The sequence below is a fragment of the Canis lupus genome, chromosome 12 (assembly GCF_011100685.1).
Source record: "Canis lupus familiaris isolate Mischka breed German Shepherd chromosome 12, alternate assembly UU_Cfam_GSD_1.0, whole genome shotgun sequence".
In the NCBI taxonomy this organism is placed as follows: domain Eukaryota; kingdom Metazoa; phylum Chordata; class Mammalia; order Carnivora; family Canidae; genus Canis; species Canis lupus.
In genome coordinates this window covers 6,545,742-6,559,165 of record NC_049233.1, presented here as the reverse complement: position 1 = coordinate 6,559,165, position 13,424 = coordinate 6,545,742, and the positions used below count along the sequence as shown (strand labels likewise).

General features: G+C 43.9%; 1 protein-coding gene across 2 annotated transcripts in view; it reads right to left on the bottom strand.

Moving 5' to 3' along the window:
• Positions 1-2,139: 2,139 nt before the first annotated feature.
• Positions 2,140-13,424, bottom strand: part of TBC1D22B (TBC1 domain family member 22B) — an 83,409-nt gene continuing 72,124 nt past the window's right edge. The window contains exons 13-14 of one of the 2 annotated variants that reach the window (XR_005367635.1): positions 10,881-11,257; positions 2,140-2,283 (exon numbers count right to left, since the gene is read on the bottom strand). Coding sequence is in view for 1 of the 2 variants with exons in the window: in XM_038553909.1 (XP_038409837.1) it covers positions 11,129-11,257 (129 nt within the window). In the remaining variant the exon portion in view is untranslated. Of the gene's footprint in view, positions 2,284-9,278; positions 11,258-13,424 lie in introns of those variants that run through there. The other variant, XM_038553909.1, reaches the window with a different exon arrangement.

Below are 13,424 nucleotides of genomic sequence, written 5' to 3'. Positions count from 1 at the left end.
CTTTTGTCCCAGTCTGCTTTCTATCTAGGATCCCCTGACCTCCTACAATGATCTTTTACAATTCATATACATTAAGGCTCACTTTGTAATGTGAAGTTCCACGAGTTTTGGCATGTGCATAGTATTATAGTATCATACAGTATAGTTTCATTGCCCTAAAGTCTTTTGTGCTTCATCTACTTGACCCTCTCCCACCCCCATACCTTGTTTTATTTAACAACATATCCTGGAGATCACTCCATAGCAATATAGATCTATATTACACCTTCCTCTTTACAGCTGTGTATTACTCCACTGTGCAGATATACCATTGTTTCTTCAACCAATCATTGAATGATATACAGTTTGGCTCTGTCCAGTGTTTCATTATCACAAATGGCCCTACGATGAGGTAGTAAGTACCATTTATGAATATTTATTATATGCTTTTCAAATATTATCTTACTTAATCCTCACTACCATTCTGCAAGATATCCCTACTTACCTATGAGGAACCTGAGACTACTGGGTTGCCCAAGGTCTCCTCGCCATGAGCTTCTTGAGAGTTATGTCTTATTTTCAATTGTATTCCTGACATTTTTATTGACTTAATAAATGTAACTCAACTAGTAAACGGCAGTACTGGGAACTGATGGCAGGGCTGTGAGCTCGGACCTATGAAGCCCTCAAGACTGCACTCATTACAGCCCAGCAGTGGTCTCTAAGGTGGAATGGCCATACTCCAGGAAGTACACAAATGACCTATTTGCTTGAGGGAAGAATATATTAGGATAGCTAGTTATGTTTTTATCCTATCCTTTTTTAAAAAGTCCACTTTTATGGATATTTTATACTTCTATAAAAGGAGGATATATATAGATATGAATAAATAAATATGATTATATTGGGCTGTATCCTCAGCCCTTCTTTTGTTGCAAAGAGTGCAAGAGCAAAAGAGTTTGGAGATACTGCCTTCTAAGATTTGGGAATTTTTTTTAACTCCTCCTCCCCTGCTTACTCCCTTAATATAGTGAATCTCAACCAGGAGCAATTTTGCCCTTTCCTCCCCAGGACATTTACCAATATCTGGGAGCATTTTTTATTGTTATGACAGGGGCAGGGGTACTATTGGCATCTAGTGAGAAGCAGCCAGGGATGCTGCAAAACATCCTATAAATCACAGGACAACCCCACAACAAGCATTATCCAGTCCAAAATGACAACAGTGGTAAGGTTGGGAAATGTTGCATTATACCCATCTCAAGAGTAGAAAAATGGAGGGGAAGAGAGAGAACAGGATGCAGAAAAGGAAGGGTGTTATCTGTGTCTGTGGATCAGACACTTGTCTCATTACGTATGCTCAATTGACGTGAATTGAATAGAGCTGAGGAATGTTAGAAAGAGTTGACAGTGGGAAGGCTTGTGAAGTGGGAAAGGAAAGCAGGAAGAGGAGGAGAAAGCACAGGACAAGAAGAAGGAAGGGAAATGGAGGAGAGAACTATGGAAAGGAAGTGGGGCAGATGGCCTTCCAAGATAATTATAAGATCCCCCAGCCGACATACTCTTACAACGTGATACTGATGCTCCTCCCATTTGGAGATGGCATCGACATTTCCTCCCCTGGAATCTAGGTGGGCATGTGACACCAGCAGAAGTGATATCATGCCATCATAGATTATACAGCTTCCACTCAGCCTTTTTGGGATGCTCTTGGAACGCAGTCCCCACAAGGATGTGGAAAGAACACACACCTGAAGAGGTGACATATAGATGTTCTGACCAACAGCTCCAGTTGAGGTCTTAACTGATTCCCAGTGTCAACTGCCAGACATAGGAAGGAAGGTGGCCCTAGATAGATAGCAATCCCCAATAGTGAACCATCCCTAGCCTCTGAGTCTTTCCAGACCTATTCCTGCAAAGGATATTCCTGAATTGTCATCCCTGTCGTGCCCCACCTGAGTTCCTTACCCAGAGTCTGTGAGCGCAATACAGTGGCTGCACTAAACCACTTAGTTTTGGGGTAGTTTGTGCTATAGCAATACAGAACTAGAACAGGAAAGGTGTTGGGGGAGGGTGGCCGGACAGTCATTGGTTATCTGTTCTGCATTAGTTAGGGTAATACTAGCTGCTGTAAGATACAAGCCCCAAGTTTCAGTGGTTGAGCACAAAAGAAGTTTATTTCTTATATACTTGTCTAGTGTAGTGTTCCTGATTGGTGGATAGCCTTTCATTGAGTCATTCAGGAACTGAGACTTCTTTTACCCTGTGGCTTCTCTCTTCCCCAGGGCTTGCAGTCCTTTGCATCTACAAAGCAAAACAGGGGAAGACAGAATGAAGAAGGCACACCTGCTTTTTAACTGTCTTGTCCCCAAAGTGACATACATTCCCTCTGTTCACATTTTCTTGGAGAGAACTTGTCACATAATCCCACCCAACTCCAAGAAAGGTCGGGAAATGTAATCCCTGGTTGATCAGCCAGTTCCCAGAAACTATCCTATGGAAAGGGAAGCATGAATTTTAGTGGACAGTGAGCTGTTTCTGGCAGACTTTAGAACTCAAGCTTATGAATTAAAATGATCATGACAAAGCTTTCTCTTCTTCTTCCTCTTTCCCATTTCCTTTCTTTTTATCTCCCTGGAACAGAGGTGCGGTATAAGGAAGGAGTACAAGGGATCTCATTTTGCTTGCTCTGTGGCTTTCATGTAAGGTCAAGCCTTAATTCAGTGGGAAACCAGAAGCTACTATGGCATGGTGGAGAGGTATGTGGAGTTCAGAGCCAGGTTGCCTGAGTTCAAATCCTAGCTCTGCTACTTATTAGATATGAGACCTTGGGCAAGATACGTGACTTCTTCAAACTTCACCTTCCCCACTTATAAGATAAGGGTGATGAAAAGGATAACATCAACTTACAGGACTGTTAGGAAGATTAGTCTGGTGAATTCCTGTAAGATAGCTTTGCTTGGTACACAGTAAGTACCCAAGAACTGTTAGCTACTATTGTAGAAGAATGGAGTGTCAGCTTCTGCAGAAGCCACCTCCTGCAGGTATAACATCTCTCTCCCTATGCCTTCTCTATGTTCTCTTGTCTAAGACATGAAAACAAGATGTCTTCTCCTCTTTAAATTGGTTTATTATAAAGTTAGAAATCCCTTCAATCAAGTTTAGACTTCTGTTACCCATCTCCAAGCAAGATGGGTTTTTAAAAATGTCTAAAGCAAATAGTTCCCTCTGTGAACAAGGGCTGATCCATTTTGGGGGCACAGCTCTGCCTGTTGATTTGAAGCATGGTTCCCCACCGTGAGGTTCAATAAGGGTGAGGCAGAATTTTTTTTATTATGTTTTCAAAAGATTGAGCAAAGAAAGGGATCTTGATGTAGCATCTCAAGCAGAGTCCTGTGTTTCTCCTTCAGTACTCTCTAATCCTGAGATCACAGACCAAGTTTTCAATAGACTGCTGCCTTTAGTCATCTTGGAGGAGGGGTGGGCAGTGAATACACAGATGGGTTCTCTAGACTTGGAGAATTCAGGGTGTCTGGGGGGAGGTAAGATCCCAGATGGAGTGATCCAGCCTCTGTGTAGGGGTGGGGCAGCGGGGTTGATGCCTCCACATTCTCATTCACTCAACCTTTTATCTTACTTTACCATCTCTTCTCTGCCCACTCCCAAATGTAGACTCTGTGCTGAAAGAATCAGGGAAAGATGCCTTTCATTTTTCAAAGGAAACTGTTTTAGAAAACCAGAAGTAGGGGATCCCTGGGTGGCTCAGCGGTTTAGCGCCTGCCTTTGGCCCAGGGTGTGATCCTGGAGTCCCGGGATCAGGATCGAGTCCCACGTCAGGCTCCCAGCATGGAGCGTGCTCCTCCCTCCTCCTGTGTCTCTGCCTCTCTCTCTATCATAAAATAAATAAAGAAAACTTAAAAAAAAAAAAAAAAGAAAACCAGAAGTAACTGAGGAGGGAAAAGGGGACCATCTGCTTTAGACAGCTTGTGTATTAAGTGCTATTTTGTGTAAACATAGCGTTCTAAGTATACGGTTGTAAGATATTTCTGAAACCTTTATAGAAAAAGTTTATTACATTTTGGAAGTGCTTATAATGAGTCATCAAGTTCACTGTATTCTGGTGGTAACTTAGTAATAAAGGTGGATTTTTCACTAGGTGAAAGTAGTGTTGTAGGGAACTGCCACATTCCTTTTTGGTTGGGGCTCTGGCTGTTTGAGCATACATATCCTTTAACTTGCCAAGGATCAGTACCCACTTCAAATATTTATTACCCTTATGATTTTTATTGCGGGGGAGAGGAAGGGAGGAAAGGAGGAGGTAGGCAAGACAGAGGGAAAGAAGGCAGTGGGAATCAGGTTATCAATAATTACTGCCTTGTTTTCTTCTCCTTATAGAGTTGACTTCAGGCTGTTTATTTTGCAAGTAATACATGGTATCAGGTGCCTAACATAAAATAGGCTTGGGGTGACTTACAATCGAATCCTATCACTCTGAGTTGGCTATTTTTGGACTGCAAAAAACCCCACAAAAATCCCTAATTCGATTCACCTTTGTCTAGGGTTGGGGGAAGGGAGGAGGAAGTGGGAATGTTTCTCACATGGAGAACCTTGAATTCTATAATCCAGGGTTATAACGCAATTCTCATCACATTTTTTTGACTTACAAATTTACTGCATTATCAGCTGTGGTATTTATTATTCAAGACTTGTTGAAACGTGCTCAAGTTTATTTCAGCTAGCAGCAGGCTTAGCTCACCCATTTCAATAACATGAAGAGCTGTGTTTTTCAAATTCAAGTTAATACTCAGTAATGAGGGCACCTGGGTGGCTCAGTGGTTGAGCATCTGCCTTTGGCTCAGGTTGTGATCCAAGGGTCTTAGGATCGAGTCCTGCATCGGGCTCCTCGTAGGGAACCTGCTTTTCCCTCTGCCTGTGTCTCTGCCTCTGTGTGTGTGTGTCTCATAAATAAATAAAATCTTAAAAAGAAACTCAGTAATGAGTCTTGATTAGCATTTTTGAAAAATGCAATAGAACAGGTTATAGGCCACCACACCAAGGAAGAGTACACACTGTGAAATGTTCATAATTGTGTGTCTGTGTTGGTGTACTGGGCTCGGTGTGCAACATATTTTTTACTGTATGTTGTGACAAAAATGTTTGGAGGATTTCTAGTGCTAGGCAAGATGGAGTAAGCCCACTGCAGTCTCTCTTTGCCACTAAAGATGACTTAAAATGCTGGACAAAATATGCCTGAGAACTCTGAAAAGAAAACAAGCAGGCAAATTAGGGAGGGAGTCAAAGCTTAAAGAAGCTATCCATAGGGGGTGAGTTTCTCAAAATTTTTCCAGTTTTTCTCTCACAGCTTTGACTTCAGAGGAGGTCCCAGTTAAGGTTCACAGCAGCAGAGGTAGCAAAAACTGAAAGAAACCTAAAAGAAAACAAATCTTGTTTCTTCTCTACTCGCAACAATTCTGACCAAATGTGTGGGTTTTTTTTCCCCTCATCAACCAATTCTCTAGCTCTCTGGATGCCAACCGCATGTCCTACCACTCATTTCTGACGCTACCTGGAGCTAGCACAGAACCCACAGGATCAGGGCTAAGTCTCCCCAAACTGTCCCTACTTCAGATGCCAGTCATCTACCCCAGGTTGTCACTTGTATATTGACCAACTGGCTACAAATTGGGGCACTCCCATAACCCCTTCCTCAGGTTTGATAATGTGCCACAAAATGGCTCACAGAACTCCAAGAAACACTTACATTTACTGGTCTATCATAAAGGAACATCTAGATGAAGTACATAAGGTGAGGTCTGGAAGGGTCCCGGGTTTAGGTGCTTTTGTCCCTGTGGAGTTGGGGTGCATCATTCTTCCTTGCACATAGATGTGTTCACCAGCCCAGAAACTCTGTGAACCTCTTTGGTAAAGGTTCTGAAGGGAGGTTTCATCACGTAGCCATAACTGATTATTTACTCAATCTCCAGTCCCTTTCCCCTCCCCAGAGGATGGGGATGGGGCCAAAAGTTCCAAGCTTATGGTGATGGCTTAACCTTTCTGATAACCAGCCCCCCAACTTGAAGCTATCCAGGAGCTCACCATGAGTCGCCTCCAAAGATGAGGAGGTGAACAAAAGATGCTCCTATCACTCAGGGAATTCCAAGGGTTTTAGGAGCTCTGTGTTGGAGACCGGGGGCAGAAACCAAATATATATTCCTTATTATGTTACAAACCACATCTCTCTAACCAGATGGCTTAGGAAGTGTCTCTGAGAGCCAGAGCCAGAGAGTTGTGGGGGGAATTACAATTAATTTTTTCTCCCTCCCAGACCTGCCCCAAGGGCAGGAATCAATTGTGCAGCAGTGTCAGCACTAGTATGGCAGCAGAGAAACACCATAATTCTGGCTGACTAGGAAACAGAGTACTGGTGAGCCAGAGAGTATAAGGGGAATCTCAGGGAAAAGCCAGCTACAGAAGGGGAGGCCAACTCTGTGTATGAACTGGCATACGTTTTGCATTGTCAGGATAAACCCAAAGCAGCGTGGCAATGGCCCACAGAAGTTGAGAGAGAACTTGCAGTTTGAACCTAACTGGGTTGATTGCCTACTAAAACAATACAAAACAAAATGAAGTCTGTGTTTTCGAGAGCAGAGATCAGCAAACTTCTTCCATAAAAGGCCAGATAGGAAATATTTTAGGCTTTGTGGGCCATACAGTCTAGCACGACCACTTAACTCTGCTGTTGTGGTGTAAAAGCTGCCAAAGACAAGATGTAAATAAATAGCATTGCTGTGTTTCAATGAAACTTTATTTATGAAAAGAGGAGGGGGATTGGATTTGACCCAGGAGCAACAGTTTGCTGACCCTTGCTCCTTGCTCTAGAGTATTTTTAAATAAGACCTAAATTCTCACATGTAACATTCAAAATGTCCAGGATACAATCCAAAATTACTCAACACCCAAAGACCTAGAAAAGGGTGATCCGTTTTTAGAGGAAAGACAATTGAAAGATGCCATCCCCAAGATGACCCAGATGTTGGAACTGCCAGACGAAAATGTAAAACAGGTATTACAACCATGCTCCATGAGGTAAAAGTAAACACACTTGAAATGAAGGAAAAAACAGTCTCAGTAGAGAAATACAAACTATAAAAAAGAATCAAATGGAAATGCTAGAACCAAAAACCAATATCTGAAATAAAAATTCACTGTGTGGGCTTAATAGTAGAATGGAGATGACAGAAAAGGAGTCAATGAACTTAATGATGGATGAGGAGAAAGCCCCTAGTCTGAAGAACAGAAAGGAAAAAAGTGAATAAATCAGATTTTGAGGAACTATAGGTCCAACATTCATATCACTGGAGTCTAAAAGGAGTGAGATTGGTACAGAAAAGTATTTGAAGAAATAATCACTGAGAGCTTCTCAAATTTGATGAAAGACATAAAATTATACATTCAAGAAACTCAAACCCAAACAGAATACAATCCCCCCCCAAAAAAACACAACTCCACAAACAAAAGCCCACACTCAGATATACAAACTTCTGAAACCCAAAGTAAAAGAAAAAAATCTAAAAAGCAGTCTGAGAAAAACATGGTGGTTCCTCAAAATATCAAAAACAGAATACCCCACTTATGGGTATACACCCAAAATAATTGAAAATAAGGTCTTTGATAGTTATTAAAGATTTATTTAATTTTGAGAGAGTGCTCGTGTGCATGTGAGCAGGGGGAGGGGCAGAGGAAGAGGGAGAGAAGCAGACTCTATGCTGAGTGCACATAGCCAGATGCAGGGCTCGATCCCAAAATCCTGATATCACAACCTAAGCTGAAATCAAGAGTCCGACACTCAGCCGACTGAGCCACCCAGGAGGCCCTCTAAGTGATATTTATATACCCATGTTCATAACATTATTCTCAAAAGCCAAAAAATGGAACCCAACTGATCAACAGATGGATGGAAACAAAGTATGGTGTGTGTGTGTTGGAATATTATTCAGCCTTAAAAAATGGAAGGAAATTCTGATATAGGCCACAAATTGAATGAACCCTGAGGACATTATGCTAAGTGAAATAAGCCAGTCCCAAAAGACAAATACTGTATTATTCCACTTATGTAAGTTGCCTAGAGTAGTCAAATTCCTGGAGATACAAAGTAGAATGAATGGCGGTTGCCAGGGGCCATATGGAGGAGGAGATAGGGAGCTGTTGTTTCAGGGGTACAGAGTTCTAGTTTTGCAGGTTGAGTTCTGGAGATGGGTGATGGTGCTGGTTGCCTGACAATGGGAATACACTGAACACAACTGAACTGTACACTTCGAAGTGATTAAGATGGCAAACTTTATGTTATGTACGTACTGCCATGACTTTTATTATTTTTAAAAGATTTTTTTTATTATTTTTAGAAGACTTTATTTGTTTATTCATGAGAGACACACAGAGAGAAGCAGAGGCACAGGCAGAGGGAGCAGCAGGCTGCTTCCTTTTTCTTTGTCCCCTTTATCCATCCTGTTGCTTGGCAAGTGGATGCAGTGGCTGGAGTGCTAGTTGCTCTCTTCCCGTGAAGACCTAGAGAAGGAGTCCAGGTTCCTAAAGACTGTGAATCAGACCCATCATGCTAGCCCTGGGTGGCCTACTTTTGGGCTTTCATGGGAGGGAGAATTAATTTCCTTTGGCTTTTTGTTTAAGATTTTACTTATTTGAGAGAGAGAGAGAGAGCACAGCCAGGTGCTCCAGGTGGAGGGCCAGAGGGAGAGGGAGAAGCAAACTCCCTGTTTAGCGCAGAGCCCCTTATGGGGCTGGGTCTCCATCCCAGGACCCTGAGATCATGACCTGAGCTGAAGTCAGACACTTGACTGAATGAATGAACCACCCAGGTGCCTGGTAAATTCCTCTGTCGTGTAAGCCACGATTATTTTTTGGTTTGTGCTGCATGTTGCTGAATGTAATCCTAATATAGATCCTGATTACTGAAACTAAGCAACACTCTCAAAGGAGTCATAGGAAGAAGTTCTGGGTGAAGAAACCATTCAAGTGTTTATCACAGGGCTTGCTTGGCACGTGGCAAGGTACTCTATAAATGTCAGTGGTTAGGTCCCATGTTCATTTTTGTATTTTCTGCAGGATCCATCACAGAGTAGATGCTCAGTCCTCTGTGACTGCCTGGTGATTTTCTGTTGATCTCCTGCTTGCCCCACAGAGGACTTGTCCCCTAACCCTTACTAATACCAGCAAGAAAAACCCGAGGAATGGGGACCCCTTTGGTTCCAGGTTATACAAATCCATGGGTGAAAAATCAGCAGTGGAGGAGGAAATACACTATTTATTTACAATTCTTTCACTTTATCCACAATTTCCATACAAACATAAAAACTAAAAAAATAAAACCACCACTTGGGAACACAGGTGTCTTTCTTTAATTAGTCCGGTTGATGGAGGGCCACAGCCCTCTCACTCTGTGAAGGAGACCATTGAGGCACACTGAGGGGGAAGAGGAGACGGTTAGGAAGAATGCCTGAGAAACAGCTCCAGATGAGAATGTAACATGCCAGCGTGGTGGAGCTTCACTGGCAAAGACTCAAAGGTATCACCCACCCGGGGACACTGACCGGCTTCTCCAGAGAATGACGGCTGCTTGCCACCATACCCCCACTGCCCCTCCACTACGGAACTCCAGAAATCAAACAGGCGCCACCCATCTCATGAGCTGGGTGGGGTATGAGGGTGACAGTGGGGGACCCTGGATGCCTCTCACTGAGAAGAGCCCCAAACCCCAGGGAGACACAGAAAACCCCTCTCGTTGGCACGGATGAGTCAGTCACAGCTTCTGTCTTGAATATGATGCTGACTTAAAACGGAAAGACAAAGGCTCTCCCCCAGCCTCCTGGGGAAAGGGAAGGGCTGAAAACATGCAGGAGGGCTTCTGCCTCTGGAGCCACCTCTCTGGGAGGCGGCTGGGCTCCAGTGAGAGGTGGGGGGGCTCTGTCCACCCCTCACGGGGAAGGAGTGGGGCAGATGCTCCACAAAGAGCTGGGGAGGGAAGAGAGGAACACTCTGAGACACTGATGCTCGGGACAGCCGCCACCGACTCGCCACCGACTCTCGAAGCAGCTCCATCTGCTCGGTGGCCTGCGCTTGGCAGACTCCCACTTTTCCCCTCACCGGAGGGCACCCAGAAACCAACCTGGAGCTGCCAAACGCACCTGCCTGGCAACTTCCTCTGTGCTCGTGACCTAGATTGCTTTCACATGTTGATGCACATTATAAATATAAAATCATATCTGCTACAAAGAGGACATATATTTGTACATCTTTACCCATATACATAATAACACAATTTACACATAATATCTTGGAGTGGGTCATCATGGAAAAAGGGTTTGTAGAGGTATAAGGCCCCTTCCCCCCTCCCCTGCCCTGATCCTTCTCAAGGGACGCCTGTATACTTGGTCACCGGGGCCCTTCCCAGCTGTTTGTCATGGGGCTGGTCTGGATACGTGTAACTAAATGCTGATGGGTGTGTACACCCACATATACACACAGACGCAGGCACACACAGACATCTGGTGAGAAAAGGAAAAAGAAAATTCCTAGCCCTTGGGTGCAGGCCTCTTCCCAGAGTTAGAAGCATCGGTACCTCCATCTGAGGACAACAGTCTGAAGCTGCCCCTCACTGGCTCAGACAAGGGCAGAAGGGGAAGGGCTAGGATGGGAGGGGGCGGGGGCAGGAGTCTTGAAAACATAAGGCGTTTTTTGACCTGTGATCAAATCAAACTATGTCACAAAAAGCAACGGCATCAGTCAGGGGCCAGGAGGCGAGAGACAGTCAGCCCATGTAGGGACAAATCCCTGAGCCTTCCCCTTCTTTTGTCCAGTTTCTTTTAAAGGGGCAGACAACCCTGTACCTCCTTTCCTGTCTTCTCCCAGAGCTGGGCCCATCCACATGTCATGGAATACTGAGAGTGGTCCAAGAAACACATCCAGAGACGTGGAGTGGTGGACAGGCACGCCAGAGTTAAGACCTGGGCGGCGGATGTGAGCTTTTTACAGCAGGAGTGGTTCCTGGCCGGAGTCCACGGCTCGCACAGTGGCCACAGTGATCAGATTGCCATCAGAGATGGGGACAGTCTGGGTCCCCCTGAGGAGACAGCACCTATCGGCGGTAGTGATTAGGGGCATCAGCGAACATGTACTTTAGTCTGTACGCCTCAGCGAGAAGCAGCCCAATCTCTTCGTTGCCCCAGTGTATCGTAGGTAGGTTTTGTAGCAGCATCAGGAGACCCTGGAAGGCCAGAAAAGAAGCTTTTTATCATGCCGGTACTATAGACCAAGGGATCAGCAGGCCCTGGAAGGGGGGTCCCTTCCTTCTGGATCACACATCCCATAGGGTCAGCTCCCTCCTCCCAAGCGGCACTCAGCCCCCAACTCCCAGTTCACCTTCAGGAAGCTCTGAAAAGCCTCTGTTGATTCTCTCGTATCCACTAACACCTGCCTCTTTTAAAAATACTATAAACAGAGAACGACACCAACAAATAAAGGTATCTAAAAAGAGAAAAAAAATCACGCATCATCCAACTACACCTCTCTTTATTTTCAAGTTTTTCTTTTCAGCCTTTTTCTCACACACCTATTTCCTTAAATAGCTGTGATAATAGTTAGGATTTTTATATGCTTTTTAATCATCTCCTTTTACTATAACTTTAGTGTTTTTCCATGCAGCCTTCAAAAAATGACTATTGTCAGTGTTAGTATCCCATCATGTGGCTATACTCTAATTTACTCAACCATTTACCTTTTGTTAGATATTTGTTTCCTTAAAAAAAAACTTTATTCAAAAAAACCCCTTTATTCATATTCATAAATGTGTATCCTTTTGCATTTGCTACATTCCTCCCAATCCCAGGGTTCACTTCTAATTGTATTTATTTAGCCTCTGCCCTATTCTCCAGAGACCGCCTCAATCTACCTGTCCAGTTTATTTTCTAATGCCCATGCCTCCTCCAGCTAGGTCCATTTCAGCCGGGTTGATTTGTGCATCCATGGTTTTAATTTATGTTGTTCCTTTAACTTGGGAGACTTTCTCTTTTCTCCTCTACCTATCTCAATCCTATTCTGTTCTCAAAGCCCAGGTCCCTCAAACAGCTCCAGAGAGACAGCCTGTTAAAGAGGATATTAGAATAAAAAGAGAATGAGAGGTTGTCTCTATAATTTAGGTCACTACACTGCTGCTGCTGCTACTCAGTGTTCTTTATCCATTCCCTGCCTTTTTAAAAAAGTCTATTTACTTATTTATTTTTAAGTAATCTCTACACCCAACATGGGGCTTGAACCCACAGCCCTGAGGTCAAGAGTCATGTTATAAATAGCAAGACAAAACCCAGAGACATAAGGAGACAGGCAGACTTGATTACATATAACTTCAATATGTCAAGAGGTGCCGAAGGGTGGCGCAGCGGTTTGGCGCCCGCCTTTGGCCCAGGGCGCGATCCTGGAGACCCGGGATCGAATCCCACGTCGGGCTCCCGGTGCATGGAGCCTGCTTCTCCCTCTTCCTCTGCCTGTGTCTCTGCCTCTCTCACACTCTCTCTGTGTGACTATCATAAATAAATAAAAAAATTAAAAAAAAAAAAAGACATAAGAAACTGACTAAAATATTTTGTAACACTTTAAAAGACAAAATGTTACCATCCGTAATCAAAAAGGAGTCCCTACAAATCAGTAAGAAATAAAGAAGAGCACCAAATAGGAAAACAGGTGAGTCATATGGAAAGGTAATGGGAAGAGTCCCCATGGCCGACCCACATGCAACGAGTATTTTAAAAACCTTGCTTTTAGCTGATCTGGACACTCCAGCAATGTTTTGTAGTTTTCAGTGTAAAGGTCTTGCATATCTTTTATGAGATTTCTGCTTTTAGAAACTTAGCTGTGCACAAAGCTGCCCGTGGCACATCACTACTATGTATGGCCAAGATGCTTAAGATCCCAATCCTGGGACAGTGTAAGCCTTGGGTTCTGCCCTAGACCACTCCTGCCCCAGTTCCCAGAAAGCAGATACCAATGGAAGAGTGGAAGCAGTTATCTCAGACCATAAGATTAAAGCCGTGTGTTGAAGACGGCAGAGCAACAAGACAGAAGAAATCTGAGTCCCTGGCACTTTGGTGGCGGAACAGTAGCCCTGGACTGCTTACACTTAGACTACTTATTAAACGAGAAGTAAACAACTATCTTGTTTTAAGCCCCTGTAGTTCTAGGGTCTTGGTTACAGTAGACAAGTTTTATCATCTTAATAAACACAGGCTGTATCTATCAAAACTAGAAATGCACATGGGCTTTGATCCAGCAACTCTACCTCTGTCTCCCTGTCTTTAGGAAATATTCACACTCCCCCACAAAGGTCTTCACTGCATGCACCACTGCTTCAAACAGCGGGGGTTATCCACATCATGATA